Below are 12,646 nucleotides of genomic sequence, written 5' to 3'. Positions count from 1 at the left end.
GAGGCGTGTGGTGTTGGAGAGCATGGGTACACACCTTACCTGGTATCGGGGAGGCAGCCCTGAGGAGTGTTCTTTCCAGCTGAGCACTGAAGGGAGAGAACACATGAACTGAATGAAAGGAAGATGGGAGGAGAGGGATAGGTGTCCCAGGCCAAGGAACAGCATATGCAGAGCCTCAAGGGTGGGAAGGACAGGGCCAGTGTGTTCAGAGTCCAGTCTGTGAGGGGACTGGGTCAGGGCTGATGCTGGCGAGGTGGGCAAGGGCCAGACGCGCAGAGCCTGTAGGCCCTGCTACGACTTCTGGGCTTGATTTTCAGAGCAGCGAGCACCCATGGAAGGGTTTGGCATGAATCGGAGTCAGGGTCAGGGTTATGCACGTGATGCACTTGCATTTTCAAAGAACACCAGGCTCCAGTGTGGACCTTATGTCGAGGGGAAGGAACATGCAGGAAGAAGACAGGCAGGAGAATGTTGCAGCAGTGATGACAGAGGAGATAGGGTCTTAAGTCGGAGTAATGGTGCAGAAAGAGGTTAAGAGATTTTGGAGGTCAAATCTTTAATTCTTGGTGAAGGACTGCACAGGGGTGTTGGGGGTTGAGGGATATGTCAAGGTGGCACCCTGCTTTGTGCGTTAGGTAGCAGGGTGTCTGCTTTGAGAACGTGCCAGAGGTCAACAGAGGGCTGCTCTGTTGCATTTATTTCAATTAGCTGAGGATGGAACTAGGAAAAAAAAATGTTACCAATAGATTTGAAAAGGTTATAGTGAACTTTATATATTTTTAAAAGAACCGTGTCTTTGGACAGTGAAGCTCTTCGATTCCAGTTTACAAAGGAGTTACGGCCTTCCCTTCCCTCCAGACTGCGTGCTGCGTCAGTCTGTCTGTCCGGGCCGGCTGATGTGTGGCCGGGCCCGTAGGCAAGGGTACTTGCCACCTCGCCTCAGAAGTCATGCCAACTCAGAATTCTGTAAGGAAAGAAGGGTCCGCGCCGGGCTCTCCTGTCATCCGCATCCTGTCAGGCAGGAATCCTCATCCTGCATGAAGTCGGCTGTCTGCCCGGAGTGTGGCTCTGTGCACGCACCTCTGCCGCTGTGGGGTCACCTGCTCCTGTCTCTCTCTCTCCCACACAGGCCTTCCCAGCCCCTGCTAGACCGCTCCATTCCAGACTTCACGGCCTTTACCACCGTGGATGACTGGCTCAGTGCCATCAAAATGGTCCAGTACAGGGACAGCTTCCTCACCGCCGGCTTCACCTCCCTCCAGCTGGTCACCCAGATGACATCAGAGTAAGTGATGGGCATCGCCTCCGTGCCGCCTGTGGGTGGGGACCAAGCTCCGTCCCTGCTGTGGCTCATGGTACCCGTCTTGATCTCTGGCCCCACCCCCAGAGCTCCATTTCTGTGTAGACCCGGGCCTGGTGGGGAAGTGCCCTGGAAAGATGCCCGGCTTGGGCGGCGAGGCTGAGAGCCATCGTGGCCCCAAATGAGAGTTCTTCCAAGTCACAGCCATATGTCATTTGCCTAATCATCAAGAGTCTCTCCTCCGTTTAAGTTTTTAAACTTAACCCATCAAAAAGAGCATCCCGGTGGAGAGAGCACAGCCAGCCCGCACTTCAAGCAGCATAGCGGGAAGAGGCACTGCTCTGATTCAGCAGCCATCCCAGACGTGTGGGGAGCTCGGAACCCTCCTTAGATAGCGCTTGTGAACAAGCAGACGTTTCCATCCCCCACCAATTATTTACCAGTCTGCAGCTCCCACAGGAGGATGGAGGAACACAAAAACTAAAATTATTCAAATAAGATGAGAGCCAGAAAGGGTCTTAAACATCCATTAGTCCATCGTTTCCCCAAGAATGTTCTGAGCAGCACCCGTTCTGGGAAATGTTAATAGGTTCTCCTTGGAAAAAAGGTCCCCCGGTCAAATAAATTTGGGAAATATTGCACACTTTATCGCCCTCTTGGAGATTTGCTACACATATTAGCATTGTAAAGACCATGAGAAATCCCGAAAGAAAGAAACCCATTTAAAATTATTAAATACTGTGGAACCGTATTTTTGAGGGCCAGAGTTTCGTGGCACGGTGGTTTGGGAAATAATGATCTAGTCCCGCCCCTTCCGTTCCACAGATTGGGAAGGCAGGTGAGTTAGTGCCTGAAGCCTCAGTGCTCGCGAGTGGCAAAGCAGGGGTGAAAGCCTACTTTCCTGAAGGCCACTTGCATCTCCTCCTACCAGTCCGCCCTAGGGGTGCCCGTACTTTGTGGCACCCCGGAGTGATCTGGGAATCTTTAAAAAAATGCCGATGCCTGACTTCCACTCCTAGGTCTGCTGGTTGGATTGGAACGAGCTGAGACCTGGGCGTCAGGGTGTTTAAACTCCCCGGGTGATTCTCGTGCAGCCTAGCCTGGGACCCACCAGACTGAGGTTGGCAAGGGTCGAATTTTGAGTACACACAACCTGCTAGAGGGGACCTCATCGACCGCCCGGCCCACAACGTGCATGGACAGCATGGGGGGTTGGTGGCCTGTGACACACACTTCCCAAGTTAGAGGATCGGTCAGTCCTCCAGGCAATTGGCAAACACTTACGGGTCACGGGTTATGTCTCGGGCACTGGGCTAGGCGCTGGGATCTCCTCCTGCGGTGGGCCAGCTGCTAGGTCCCCAGGGAGAGGGGTGGTCCCATCCAGCCCCAGAGGCTGAACCCCGAAGGAACAGCTTCTGTCCTGGACTACTGCTTTGCAGTCCGTCTTCCTGGAGTCCCCCACTCTACCTCTCTGAGGTTGATTCTTGCCAGAAATGATGGAACCTCCACTTTCTCCAGGGAGACGGCTTGAATGTGCATCTTGCCTAGGATCCATGAAACATCAGAATTCGGTTTTTAAATGTGGGTTCATTTTTCTGTTGATGCCTAAAAAGGGCACTCCCTGCCACTATGAATTATTGTCAGGCTCCACCAAAAACAACAAAAAAAAAAGAAGCAGCAGCACTTAGCAGTGGGAAACCAGCTTCCCCATCTTGCAGAGCTAGCATGGCTGTCCCAGATGATTGGAGAGCCTGGATTCAGGGACAGAAGTGGGTGCTCACGCTGGTGGGGCTACCCCTGCTTCCCCACTGTGATATGGCTGAGTATGGGGCCATCACCCCCTAATCCCCCATGACTGAAGGAATCAAATGGAGTAATTTCCTCAGTCTGGAAAAGGAAAAATTAAAGGATTTAGTTCAAAGTAAAAAATGTCCACACACTATTGGAGCAATTTAGTTCATTTCTTGAGAGATAAAAGATGGGGAAAGAACATGAACAACTAAATAAAATAGATTGCAGGATAATTTGTGAATTCGAAATTCAAGCATGCCTCTCCGAAGTGTTTGCTGAAAAGACATGGACAATTCGACAGTCTGAGCCAGCTGCAGCCCCGAGGGGATTGTCCACCAGCTGAAAGGGGGAGTTGAGGGGAGCCCAGGAGCCTCCTCGTGGGGAGTCATCTGCTATGCTAGGGAGGGGCATTTGGGGGGGAATACAGTCAGGACCTTAGAAGAGTTCTGAGCACAGCTCTGCAAGGGTGGCTAAGAACCTGGTAGTCTTGAATTCGAACCCAGCTCCACTACCAGTGATCTCTTGTGGGATCTTGAGCATGTTACCTGACTTCTCTGAGCCCTGCTTGCCTTGTCCATAATGAGCAAATAATCATTGCACGCATCTCATTGGTTTGTGGTGAGAGCTTAATGGAATAGTGCAACAAAGCACTTAGCCTGTTGCCTGCCTACAGGAGGCACGTGAGAAACAATTACTGCTAAATTATTATTGTTGACTCTGAGTGGTTTGTCAATATTCGTGAAATGCTTCATTAGGTATAAATGAGATAGTATACAGCACATGAGAAGTACTCGAGCAATGCTATATATTATTGTTATCATAATTATTACTAACTAGGGAAAGATGCATGGGTCTCTCCAAAATTAAATATAAGCCATGAACTTGATCATAGTAAGACTCACAGCTTAAAGATGAATCCAATTCAAACCCCTATCCTAAACATATTACTTGAATTCCTGCTTGGGCAGATATTTGAAAGTTATTTTGAGATCACCCTTCTTAAAAATTCATGACATTAAAATTCAAACAGAGGCAGAAAATGGAAACTCAGGGGAAAAACATCAGAAAACCCAGCAAACCCCACATCTTTTCGATCTCAGTGGGTGATCACTAATTTAGGCAGAAAGCTCCACAGCATAACTAAAGCCCCGTATAGTGTGTGCATGGAGTGTTAAAACAACACAGAGAAAAGTTCTAGTCCACCTAGGGTCAGGGACACAAGGAAGGGACTGCTTCAGAACCCATAGGTGAAGAACAGGGTACACGACTTCCAGGATAGTCTAAGTTGGAGGGGCCGTTGGGGACGAGGGCCACTGCATGAAGCAAGTGAGATTGAGCAAGAAAATATCTAGGTAGGCGCTTGCCAAAGACTTGGGTAAACTTGAGTGTTGGATTTTAAACACTTTTATTTGCCTACCCAGCTATATCAAGAGCTTGCCTTCTGTGATGAGTTTTGACCCGTGAAAAGCTGCCCTAACACTAAAGCACTTTTTGTGTGTGGCTTTCTCCCTCCTAGAGACCTCCTGAGAATAGGGGTCACTTTGGCAGGTCATCAGAAGAAGATCCTGAACAGCATTCATTCTATGAGGGTCCAGATGAGTCAGTCACCAACAGCAATGGCATGAGAACTCTCATTTTCTGGGGGGAGGAGAGGAAGGAAAAGGACCAGGCTCAAGAGGGAACCAGAGGTCGACCACTGTGGAATGTTCTGGAAAGACTGGCTTCTCGGCTGAGAAATGCATTACATCAGTGAAGAAGAAACTGGACCTGTTCTTAATAGGCAGCCTTCATTTCTCAGTGACAGAGCATGTTTCAGATGCCGTGGGAAACCAAATCTGTGATAATAAAAATACAAACAGGTGATGTTCAACGGAAGTGAAGACAAAACAGTATGCATCGGGGGAACCAAGAGTAAACTCGGCTCCCACCCTCGGGGTGCTGGAGTCACCCATCCACAGGAAGAAAGGGAAGGAGGTAGAGGGAAGAAACAGGCAGTTTTCCATTTTCTTCCTCACCAATGACATTCTTTTCTTTTCTCCTTTTGTACTCCTCCCCACGAGCCCTCTCCCTTCTCCCACATCCATTTCCCTTTGCTCATGACTCGTGTAGGGAAGTTCCTTCAAACAAACCCCAGCTCCTGAGTCTCCAGATGTCGTTCTGTCAGTTGCCAAAGGACTTTGCTGACCACTGCATGGGGGATCCAACCAATTCAATTAATGTCTTCATATTGAAGAAGAGATGTACCTTCAATTGAAAACCTTGTTTTTCTTTTGTTTGCATTTTCTGCAAAAAGGAAAAAGAAACCACAAATTGGAAAAAAAAAACAAAAACAAACCCTGTTTCCGTGTGCAAGAGCACACACATGTGTGTCTGTGTTCTAAAATGACTGTGCTTGTTCGTAACAGATGCAAACAAGAAAGAAGAACTGGGAAGTCTTTGCCCCCGGAAAATCCAAAGGGGCTGGAACGTGTTGTTGGGTTGGTGTTCTGGTTGGCCCCGTTGGCCTATGGGCTCAATGGGGAGAGAAAGCAGGGAGAAAAATAAAACGAAAGGGGGAAAAACTCTCAGGAGCTTGCAAATTCAGACAGGAAACAGGTGAGCGGTTTGAATTGGAGGCAGTGTTGGGCCATTCTAGAATGATACTGACTGATTATTCTTGGTAACATCTGAAGAGAAGGAGAATGAAAGTGTTTCTGGAGAATGTTCTTCCACATCCCTGGAATCTGCAATTCAAGAGATGGCAAGGGAGAATTCTTACCTGATCTGTGGACTGGCTTAAGCCGTGTGGCATCCAAGGAATGTTTCAAATGTGTCTGTGTTTCTCTGCATTCCTTCTTGTACCCCATTGTTCAGTTCGCTTTTGTAAATTCCACCTAACATTTAAATATTTTTAATTTCTCCTTTTCTCTTACTCTCCTTGCTAATTTTACCTGTCTAATTAAAATGAGCAGAAGCATGTCTGGGTTTACATAGATGGTGTCAGAGTGTGTGTTCTCAGACCCCAGCGGGTCCATTCCCGAGTTCAGGAGAATCCCTAACTGTTGTCCTTCTTCCCCTCGTATGGGAGGGAAGGAATACGTCCCAACCTTGTGACTCCCACGAAGCAGAATATATTAGAATTGCTCTCGCTGATGTGGCCCAAAGGAAGAACGGAATAAATATGAGGCTCTGAAGCCTCAAGAATGCAGCTTACGAAGTCGATAAATATAAACAGTCACCAATAATAGACTATCAGCCCTGATTTCAGTTTGCATACTGCATTGGAGAAGTTCATATCCGGGCCAATTTTGTAAAAGCCACTAAAGCCTATTTTAGACTGCTTGCTTGTGGTATGTCTGTGAACATGCAGTTGGAGGGGAGGGCGGGCGGCAGTAGAAGGAGCCACAGCTCCCATGTAGCTTATTGAATACAAATTGAAGGTGAGATGAGCCTTTTCCCCTAGTCCTAGGTAACACTGTACGGGGGGAGGTCTTACCTCCTGAAGCCCCTTCAGAGAGGCTCCTGGGCCTAGGAGGACAGCTCTGACGCAGGCGGGCCCCATCTGAACGCATCACCCTTGTGCTTAACCCCTGGGGGACAAGACGAGATGGACAGAACTATCTCAGCAGATTTGCATATGGTTGCAAAGGGCCCCAACCCAGCCGTGTAGCAGGTAGAAGAGAAAGCTTCCCCTTATTAATAGTTTGCCAATTCCATGCACAATTTGCTAATTACCCCAAAGAACTCAATCCATGAAGTGTCTTACAAGTCTAGGCAGTTAGGCTAATCTACTCTTAATTTTCCACAGGAATGAATTTTAACTTGTCACCAAATTTCTCAGGCAGCATCCTTAACCCGAAATCCTCACTGTGCCTCCACCAGGGCCAGCCCCGCTTCGGGCTGACAACAAAGCCAGGTCAAGGTGAAGGTCATGTCACGCCCTTGGGTTGGGTTTCACCGTAAGATCCCACAAAGGAGACAGTGTGAGAGAGAGAATCCAGAGTGCACACAGGGAACGCATGAGCGGTCAGCAGAGCCAAGGCCAGGCCACCGCAAGGCATAGTTCTCGGTGGGAGGGGCGTGACCGAGCTCTGGACGTACCCCCCTCTCTGCAGATACCCCGCACAGCTTCACCTGCCAGGTGGCCCCACCCCACAGCCCAGAATGCAGTGTGTCTCTAGAGAGTGGGGCACCGTGCCTTCCCTCTGCGGCACGGGGTCAGTCCTCAACCTCTCTGAGCCTCCGTGGCCTCTTGTGTCCAATCCGAGAGTAGTTACCACCTTCGATGAGGCCTGTCTGACCCTCCTGGGCAGGCTCTCTCTGTCAAGCACAGTGTCAGTCCCACACATCTGTGAACTCTCTTCCTCACAAGCATCGTATAAAGTAGCAGCAGCTACTTTACTGCCCCCGGTTTTCAGATGTAGAAACAGAGACAAGACCTTTCCTGCATCACACGATGGTGGAGTCAGGATTTCGACTCCGGCAACCTGGCTCCGTGTTCTTGCCCACTATCCCAGTGGGTCCCGCACTTGAGCGTGCATTAGCGTCACCTGGAGGCTGTGTTGACACACACGTCCCTGGGCCCAGCCAGTGAGTTTCCTGACTCAGTAGATCCGGAGTGGAGTCCAAGGATGTGCCCTTCTCGCAGATTGCCAGGTGGTACTGACACTGGTCCAGGGACCACACTTTGGGAACCGAGACACTGCACTAACCAGCCTTCCTGGAATTAGTAATCCATGTAAAGTTCTAGACTCTGGGGGTGTTAGTTATTAAAGTTCTCGAGCTACCCAGAAAGAGAGGGACGAACCCTCGCCCTCTTGGGCACGAAGTGATGCAGAGGCTGGTCTCTGTGTGGGTGTCTGTGCCCGTTGACAGTCTGGCACCAGGAGGCTTTACCCACACCCTCAAAAGAGCCCCCCGAGGAGAATGCTCACTGGCAGTGATAGCCCAGGCCTCTGAATTTCAGTTAGACATGCTACGTCAGCATCTGTCAGAGGATCAATTCCACTTTAGATTGGGTCTTAAAAGCACACTTTGCTTCGTGGTGGTGGCCTGTGGCCCTCTGAGCCGGGCTAAGGACAGGGAATCTACGGCCGTGCTGTGCAGCCCGGGATATGGCTTACAGAGAGGGGCTCTCTGCCAGGCACGCCCGCAGCCACCAAGGGTCATGTGCGTGAGGACTGCACAGGGAACAGGTGGGCGATGTTTCGTCAGTGCTCCTGGCTCAGGGGTTATGGGAATGGAGGCGATTTGTGGGAAAGCCTTAGAGACTATGACACAGTTCTCTGTGCTCTCTCCCTGCCCTCCCCTATAAAGGAAGACGGGATGAGGAAAGTAGATGTTTGTTGTATCATCTGGAAATCACTGGAGCTCAGAGATGCCAAACAGGCTCCTATACCACCAAACTCAGACGCCTGCTCTCACCCACCACCTCCCCATGCCCCCGCCGCCCACCAACTTATGCGTAGAGCTGGGTCAGTGAGGTCCCCTAGGGTCATGGAAATTGCTGAGGTCCCCAAGTATCATGGAAGTCAAGTAAGGGCAGAAGTTACCCTTGGCCACGCCTTCGGGAAAAGAACGGAAACCAGTGAGGATTGAGGAACGGAACGCCAGGAATACTGGGGGCGGGAGGGTGAGAATCTACCATGTGCCAGTAAAAAGTGCAGGATTCTAACAGCTGGGTTTTGCTCTAAGAAGGCCTTTGTGAGCTAGCCTGGGAACCTCGTTATCATTTCAGAGATAATAACGGCTTTGGCCCCAGCTGAGGAAGGGCGTGATTAGCAGCAAACAGGTAACATCCAGGGTTCTCGGCCACCAGGAAGGCTCGAAGCACGCTTAAGATCCATATGACAGGGAGCTTCGCGTTCATTGAGATGCCTTGCAGTTCGTATAGAAGTTTCAGGGTCATTTTCGAACGTAGCCAACGGTTTTGTATTGTCTAAGATATCAATAGGGCTGGGGGTCGGTGGTGGGAGAGGGGAATCACTGAAGCCACAGAAAGGTCATCCAAAGGGGGAGGGGTGGCTGGATCACACCGGAAGGTCATTCAAGTTGATTGAGGTCAAATGGCAACTATGTTCACCACCAGGGAATCTCTTGAGACTATCGATTTCCAAATGAGAACACGTGCACAGGGGTCTGAGAACCAACTCTCAGTCCCTCTGAGAGAGTGCCAGCCCTGGTGGTGGGCAGGTGGGGCTTGATGTGTTCTGCAGGTCCCATTGAAGGGTGGGTGGGATGGATAACTTTGGGCAGTGGTGGATGGACCTCCATGACACACCTGAGAGAAAAGGAGAGCTCTCTGCTCCTTTACCCAACCCCTGCATCCCTCCTGGGCTGACCTTGTTATTGCAGGCCCTTGATGGGTTACCGTGTTGCTAGGAGTCATGACTTGACACACAGCAGTCGTTCTCTGCCAGAAACTTCTGGCAATCCCCAGAGTGAGAGTAGACTCAGGTCATGTCCTAGTCACCTCTATACCAAGCACCCAACACACTGCCTAACACATGGCAGGTGCCCAATACATATTTGGTGGTTTAAATAAATTTGAGTTGAGAAAGTTTTACATATCATTAATTTACCTACAGAAGTCATGACCTTAAACAGCATGCTTTTAAAGAAATTAATCCCTAGGTATTTAGTTGCAATCTTTCTCACTTATTCTTAACTGCTATCAATTGTAGGCTATTCTAATTTTAGTTTTGTGAAGTTTAACACACTCTTCTTCAACGCTGTCTGCACCTTTCACACGGTGTCACAGTCTTCCCCAGAGGACCGGCCGGGGAAAGCAGCAACCCACCGAGTGTCAGTCACTGTGCACGGTCCCCACCGGGGACACAGCGATGTACGCAGCCCTGTCCTTGGTACAATGGAAGAAAATAAGAAGGTCAATAAAAGGCAGTGAGCAGCCCATCCTTCTGAAAGTCGAACCAGGGCTCCTGTCTTGCCAGGTTGCTATCCAGCTGGGCAGAAAGGATGGCGGGACTACCCTTGCAATGGAAAACTTTGTTTGTGTCTTTTACCACTCCCTGAACACTGGGACTTTCTTCCAAGAGCGGTTTTGCCTTTCTAAATCCACCCTTCTTCCAAGATTCCTGTAGCCACTCTTTCCCAAAGAGAGGAAAAAAGTTGAATTAAGAAAACAAAATTATGGACAGATAAACCACTTCCAAGATAGTGAGATACTGAGCCCTTGCTAGTTTGTTCTCTTACAATATAGAGATTCTCTTCTCTACGGTATTCTTTTCTGCAGTTTAAATTCATATTTGCATGCACATTAGGAATGATGGTAGCTCTGGAAATGGCTTTCTGACACAGAATAGATGACAAGTTCCAGCTACGATCTGTATAGCAGAACGCAACTTTGTACATAACTTCAACAGGGAAATAGGGCTATGGGAACACAAAGTACACACTGCCATTGTCCTAGGGGCAATGAAAGAAGGCATCCCTGAGGGGGGTCTGCTAAACTGGAACCTGAGGAGCTCAGGTGAAAGCACTTATCAGCTGGGGAAAGGAGATGTGAGTGGTGGAACTGGTCTTCTAGGTGGAGGGAACAGCATGGACCAAAGTTCCAAAGCCACAGAGGAGGTGGCATGTATGTGGGATGACAGGCTATTCAACAAGGCTGGAGAACAGGGTGCTGGATGCAGGTGTCTGGAGGGGTCGACAGGGGTAGATCGTGAAGGCATGAGGAATCTGGATATCTTTCTGAATGCAATGGTGGAAAGTGGGTTGAAGCAAGGGAAGTATATTTTATATAAATCACTCGGCCACAAAATGGAAATTGGAGTGGGGGGCACTAGACTCAGTTCTGGGAGACTAGTTAGGAGGCTAATGCGACAATGTAGGCAAAGGATGATGGTAGCCTGGGTGAAGGCATGAAGTAGCAGTGGGGATGGGCTGATTCAAGAAACCTGAGGAAGGTAAGATCAATAGAAGATGCAGGTGGATCGGCTGTCAGTGGAGAGGGAGGGCAGAGTCAAGGATGACATCCCAAGGTTCTGGTTTGGGCCACTGAGTGGCTTTGTACGCCATTCGCTGAAATAAGGGATACAAAGGAGGAAGAAATTGAGGGTGGGGGAGAACAATATGAATCTGAATTGCCCATGGGCCGTTGGATACAGGGGTCTATAATTCAGCAGAGCGATCTGGGCTGACGACACAGATTTGGGAGTCATCCTTTATCCAGATGGCCATTAAAGCTGTGGGAGTGGAAGTTTTTACTGCATGAGAATGTAAGAGCGAGGAGAGAAGTGGGCCCCCATGGAACCCTGAGAAACAGCCGGATTTAAAAGATGTCCAGGCAAAGGGAGGCTCATGGAAGCATCAGGATAGAGCCACTGCAGAGAATAAGGGAAAGCCAGGAGTGTGCAGGGTCCGTGGAGCCAAAGGAAAACCTTTCAGGGGGAGACAGTGGCCCTAGGGCCCAGTGCTGCCAAGGAGGGCTAATATGAGGTGGGGGTTGAAAATTGCCCATGTGCTTAGCTGCAGGAGGTCATGGGTGCCCTTGGCGGGGGCAGATGCAACAGAAGATACTAGCTGGATTGAGGAAAGAGGGGACATCCCAACCTCTCAAGATGCTTGACTTCAAAGGGGAGAAGAAACTCAGGAGGTAGCTGGACTTCTTCCCCTCTTGTTGGTTGCTGTTTTGTTGTTTTTTTAGTGGGAAAGACTTGGGTATGTTTGACAGCTACTGAGCCAGAATCCATGGAGAGAGAGAGAGTGGGCCCTGGACGGCAGGAAACACCCGGAGTGAGAAGCGGCTTAGAACAAGCAGCAGTCCAGTTGGATTTGGAGGATGAACGAAAGGAGGACGGCATGAGCTCCTAGCAGAACTCTGGCTCCCTGTCCAGCCTCCCCACAGTCTGCCGGCCACTTAGTTCCCACAGCCTCTTGTGCAGACGGCGGAAGAGCCACGGTTGGACCCATGGGCCTTGCCATCACAACCTAGCATGACGACAGGCGTGCCCATTTCTGATGAAGGGGATGGACAGACAGTGTCAGGTTGGTCTGAGAAATGAATGGGAAGCATCCCAGGCCCCTTTCTCACTCAGAATTCCTCTGGGGCTGCCCCCCACCGATGGGACAAAGTTCAAAGTCCTGATCACGAAAGGGAGGCCCGTGCCCGCCTCTCCAGCGAGACTGCCCACCAGCCAACACCTGCTGCCTGTCCAGACCCTTTCCACCTGGTTTTTACTCATGGCTGTTCCTGTGCTGGGGACTTCCCCTCCCCCCAACCAAGGCTTCAAGCCCATCAGGCCCCAGCTCAGATGTCATGGGTCTGGTGAGGGTGGCTGAGTCTGCAGACTCAGGCCGCTCCATCTCTATCTCCTCAACAACTGCCCTTACTTCCATCACATTCAACCTTCTAGTCCATGAGCTCCTTGGACTATATCCATCCGTGTATTTCCAGCACCCAACACAGGGCCCACACGTAATAAATGTTTGTGGGAGGGAAAGCATGGCCAGGCCCAGGGAGACAAAACCCAGAAGGAAGGAGCATTCCGGAAGAGTTGGGGTCAAGAAATAGATGAGCTCCAGAAATAGGTTAAGAAAGCCTCAGCCATAGAGAAT

At 50.0% G+C, this 12,646-nt stretch overlaps 1 protein-coding gene across 1 annotated transcript in view; it reads left to right on the top strand.

Annotated features, from left to right (window-relative positions):
• Nucleotides 1–6,054, top strand: part of EPHB1 (EPH receptor B1) — a 290,702-nt gene extending 284,648 nt beyond the window's left edge. Inside the window, exons 14-15 of the mRNA XM_057316010.1 lie at nt 1,130–1,285; nt 4,608–6,054. Of these exons, the coding sequence (XP_057171993.1) occupies nt 1,130–1,285; nt 4,608–4,716 (265 nt within the window). The 3' untranslated portion in view covers nt 4,717–6,054. The remainder of the gene's footprint in view (nt 1–1,129; nt 1,286–4,607) is intronic.
• Nucleotides 6,055–12,646: the final 6,592 nt, after the last annotated feature.

This window comes from Ursus arctos, unplaced genomic scaffold (genome assembly GCF_023065955.2).
Source record: "Ursus arctos isolate Adak ecotype North America unplaced genomic scaffold, UrsArc2.0 scaffold_20, whole genome shotgun sequence".
Taxonomy (NCBI): Eukaryota; Metazoa; Chordata; class Mammalia; order Carnivora; family Ursidae; genus Ursus; species Ursus arctos.
This window is presented reverse-complemented; position numbering and strand designations above follow the sequence as displayed.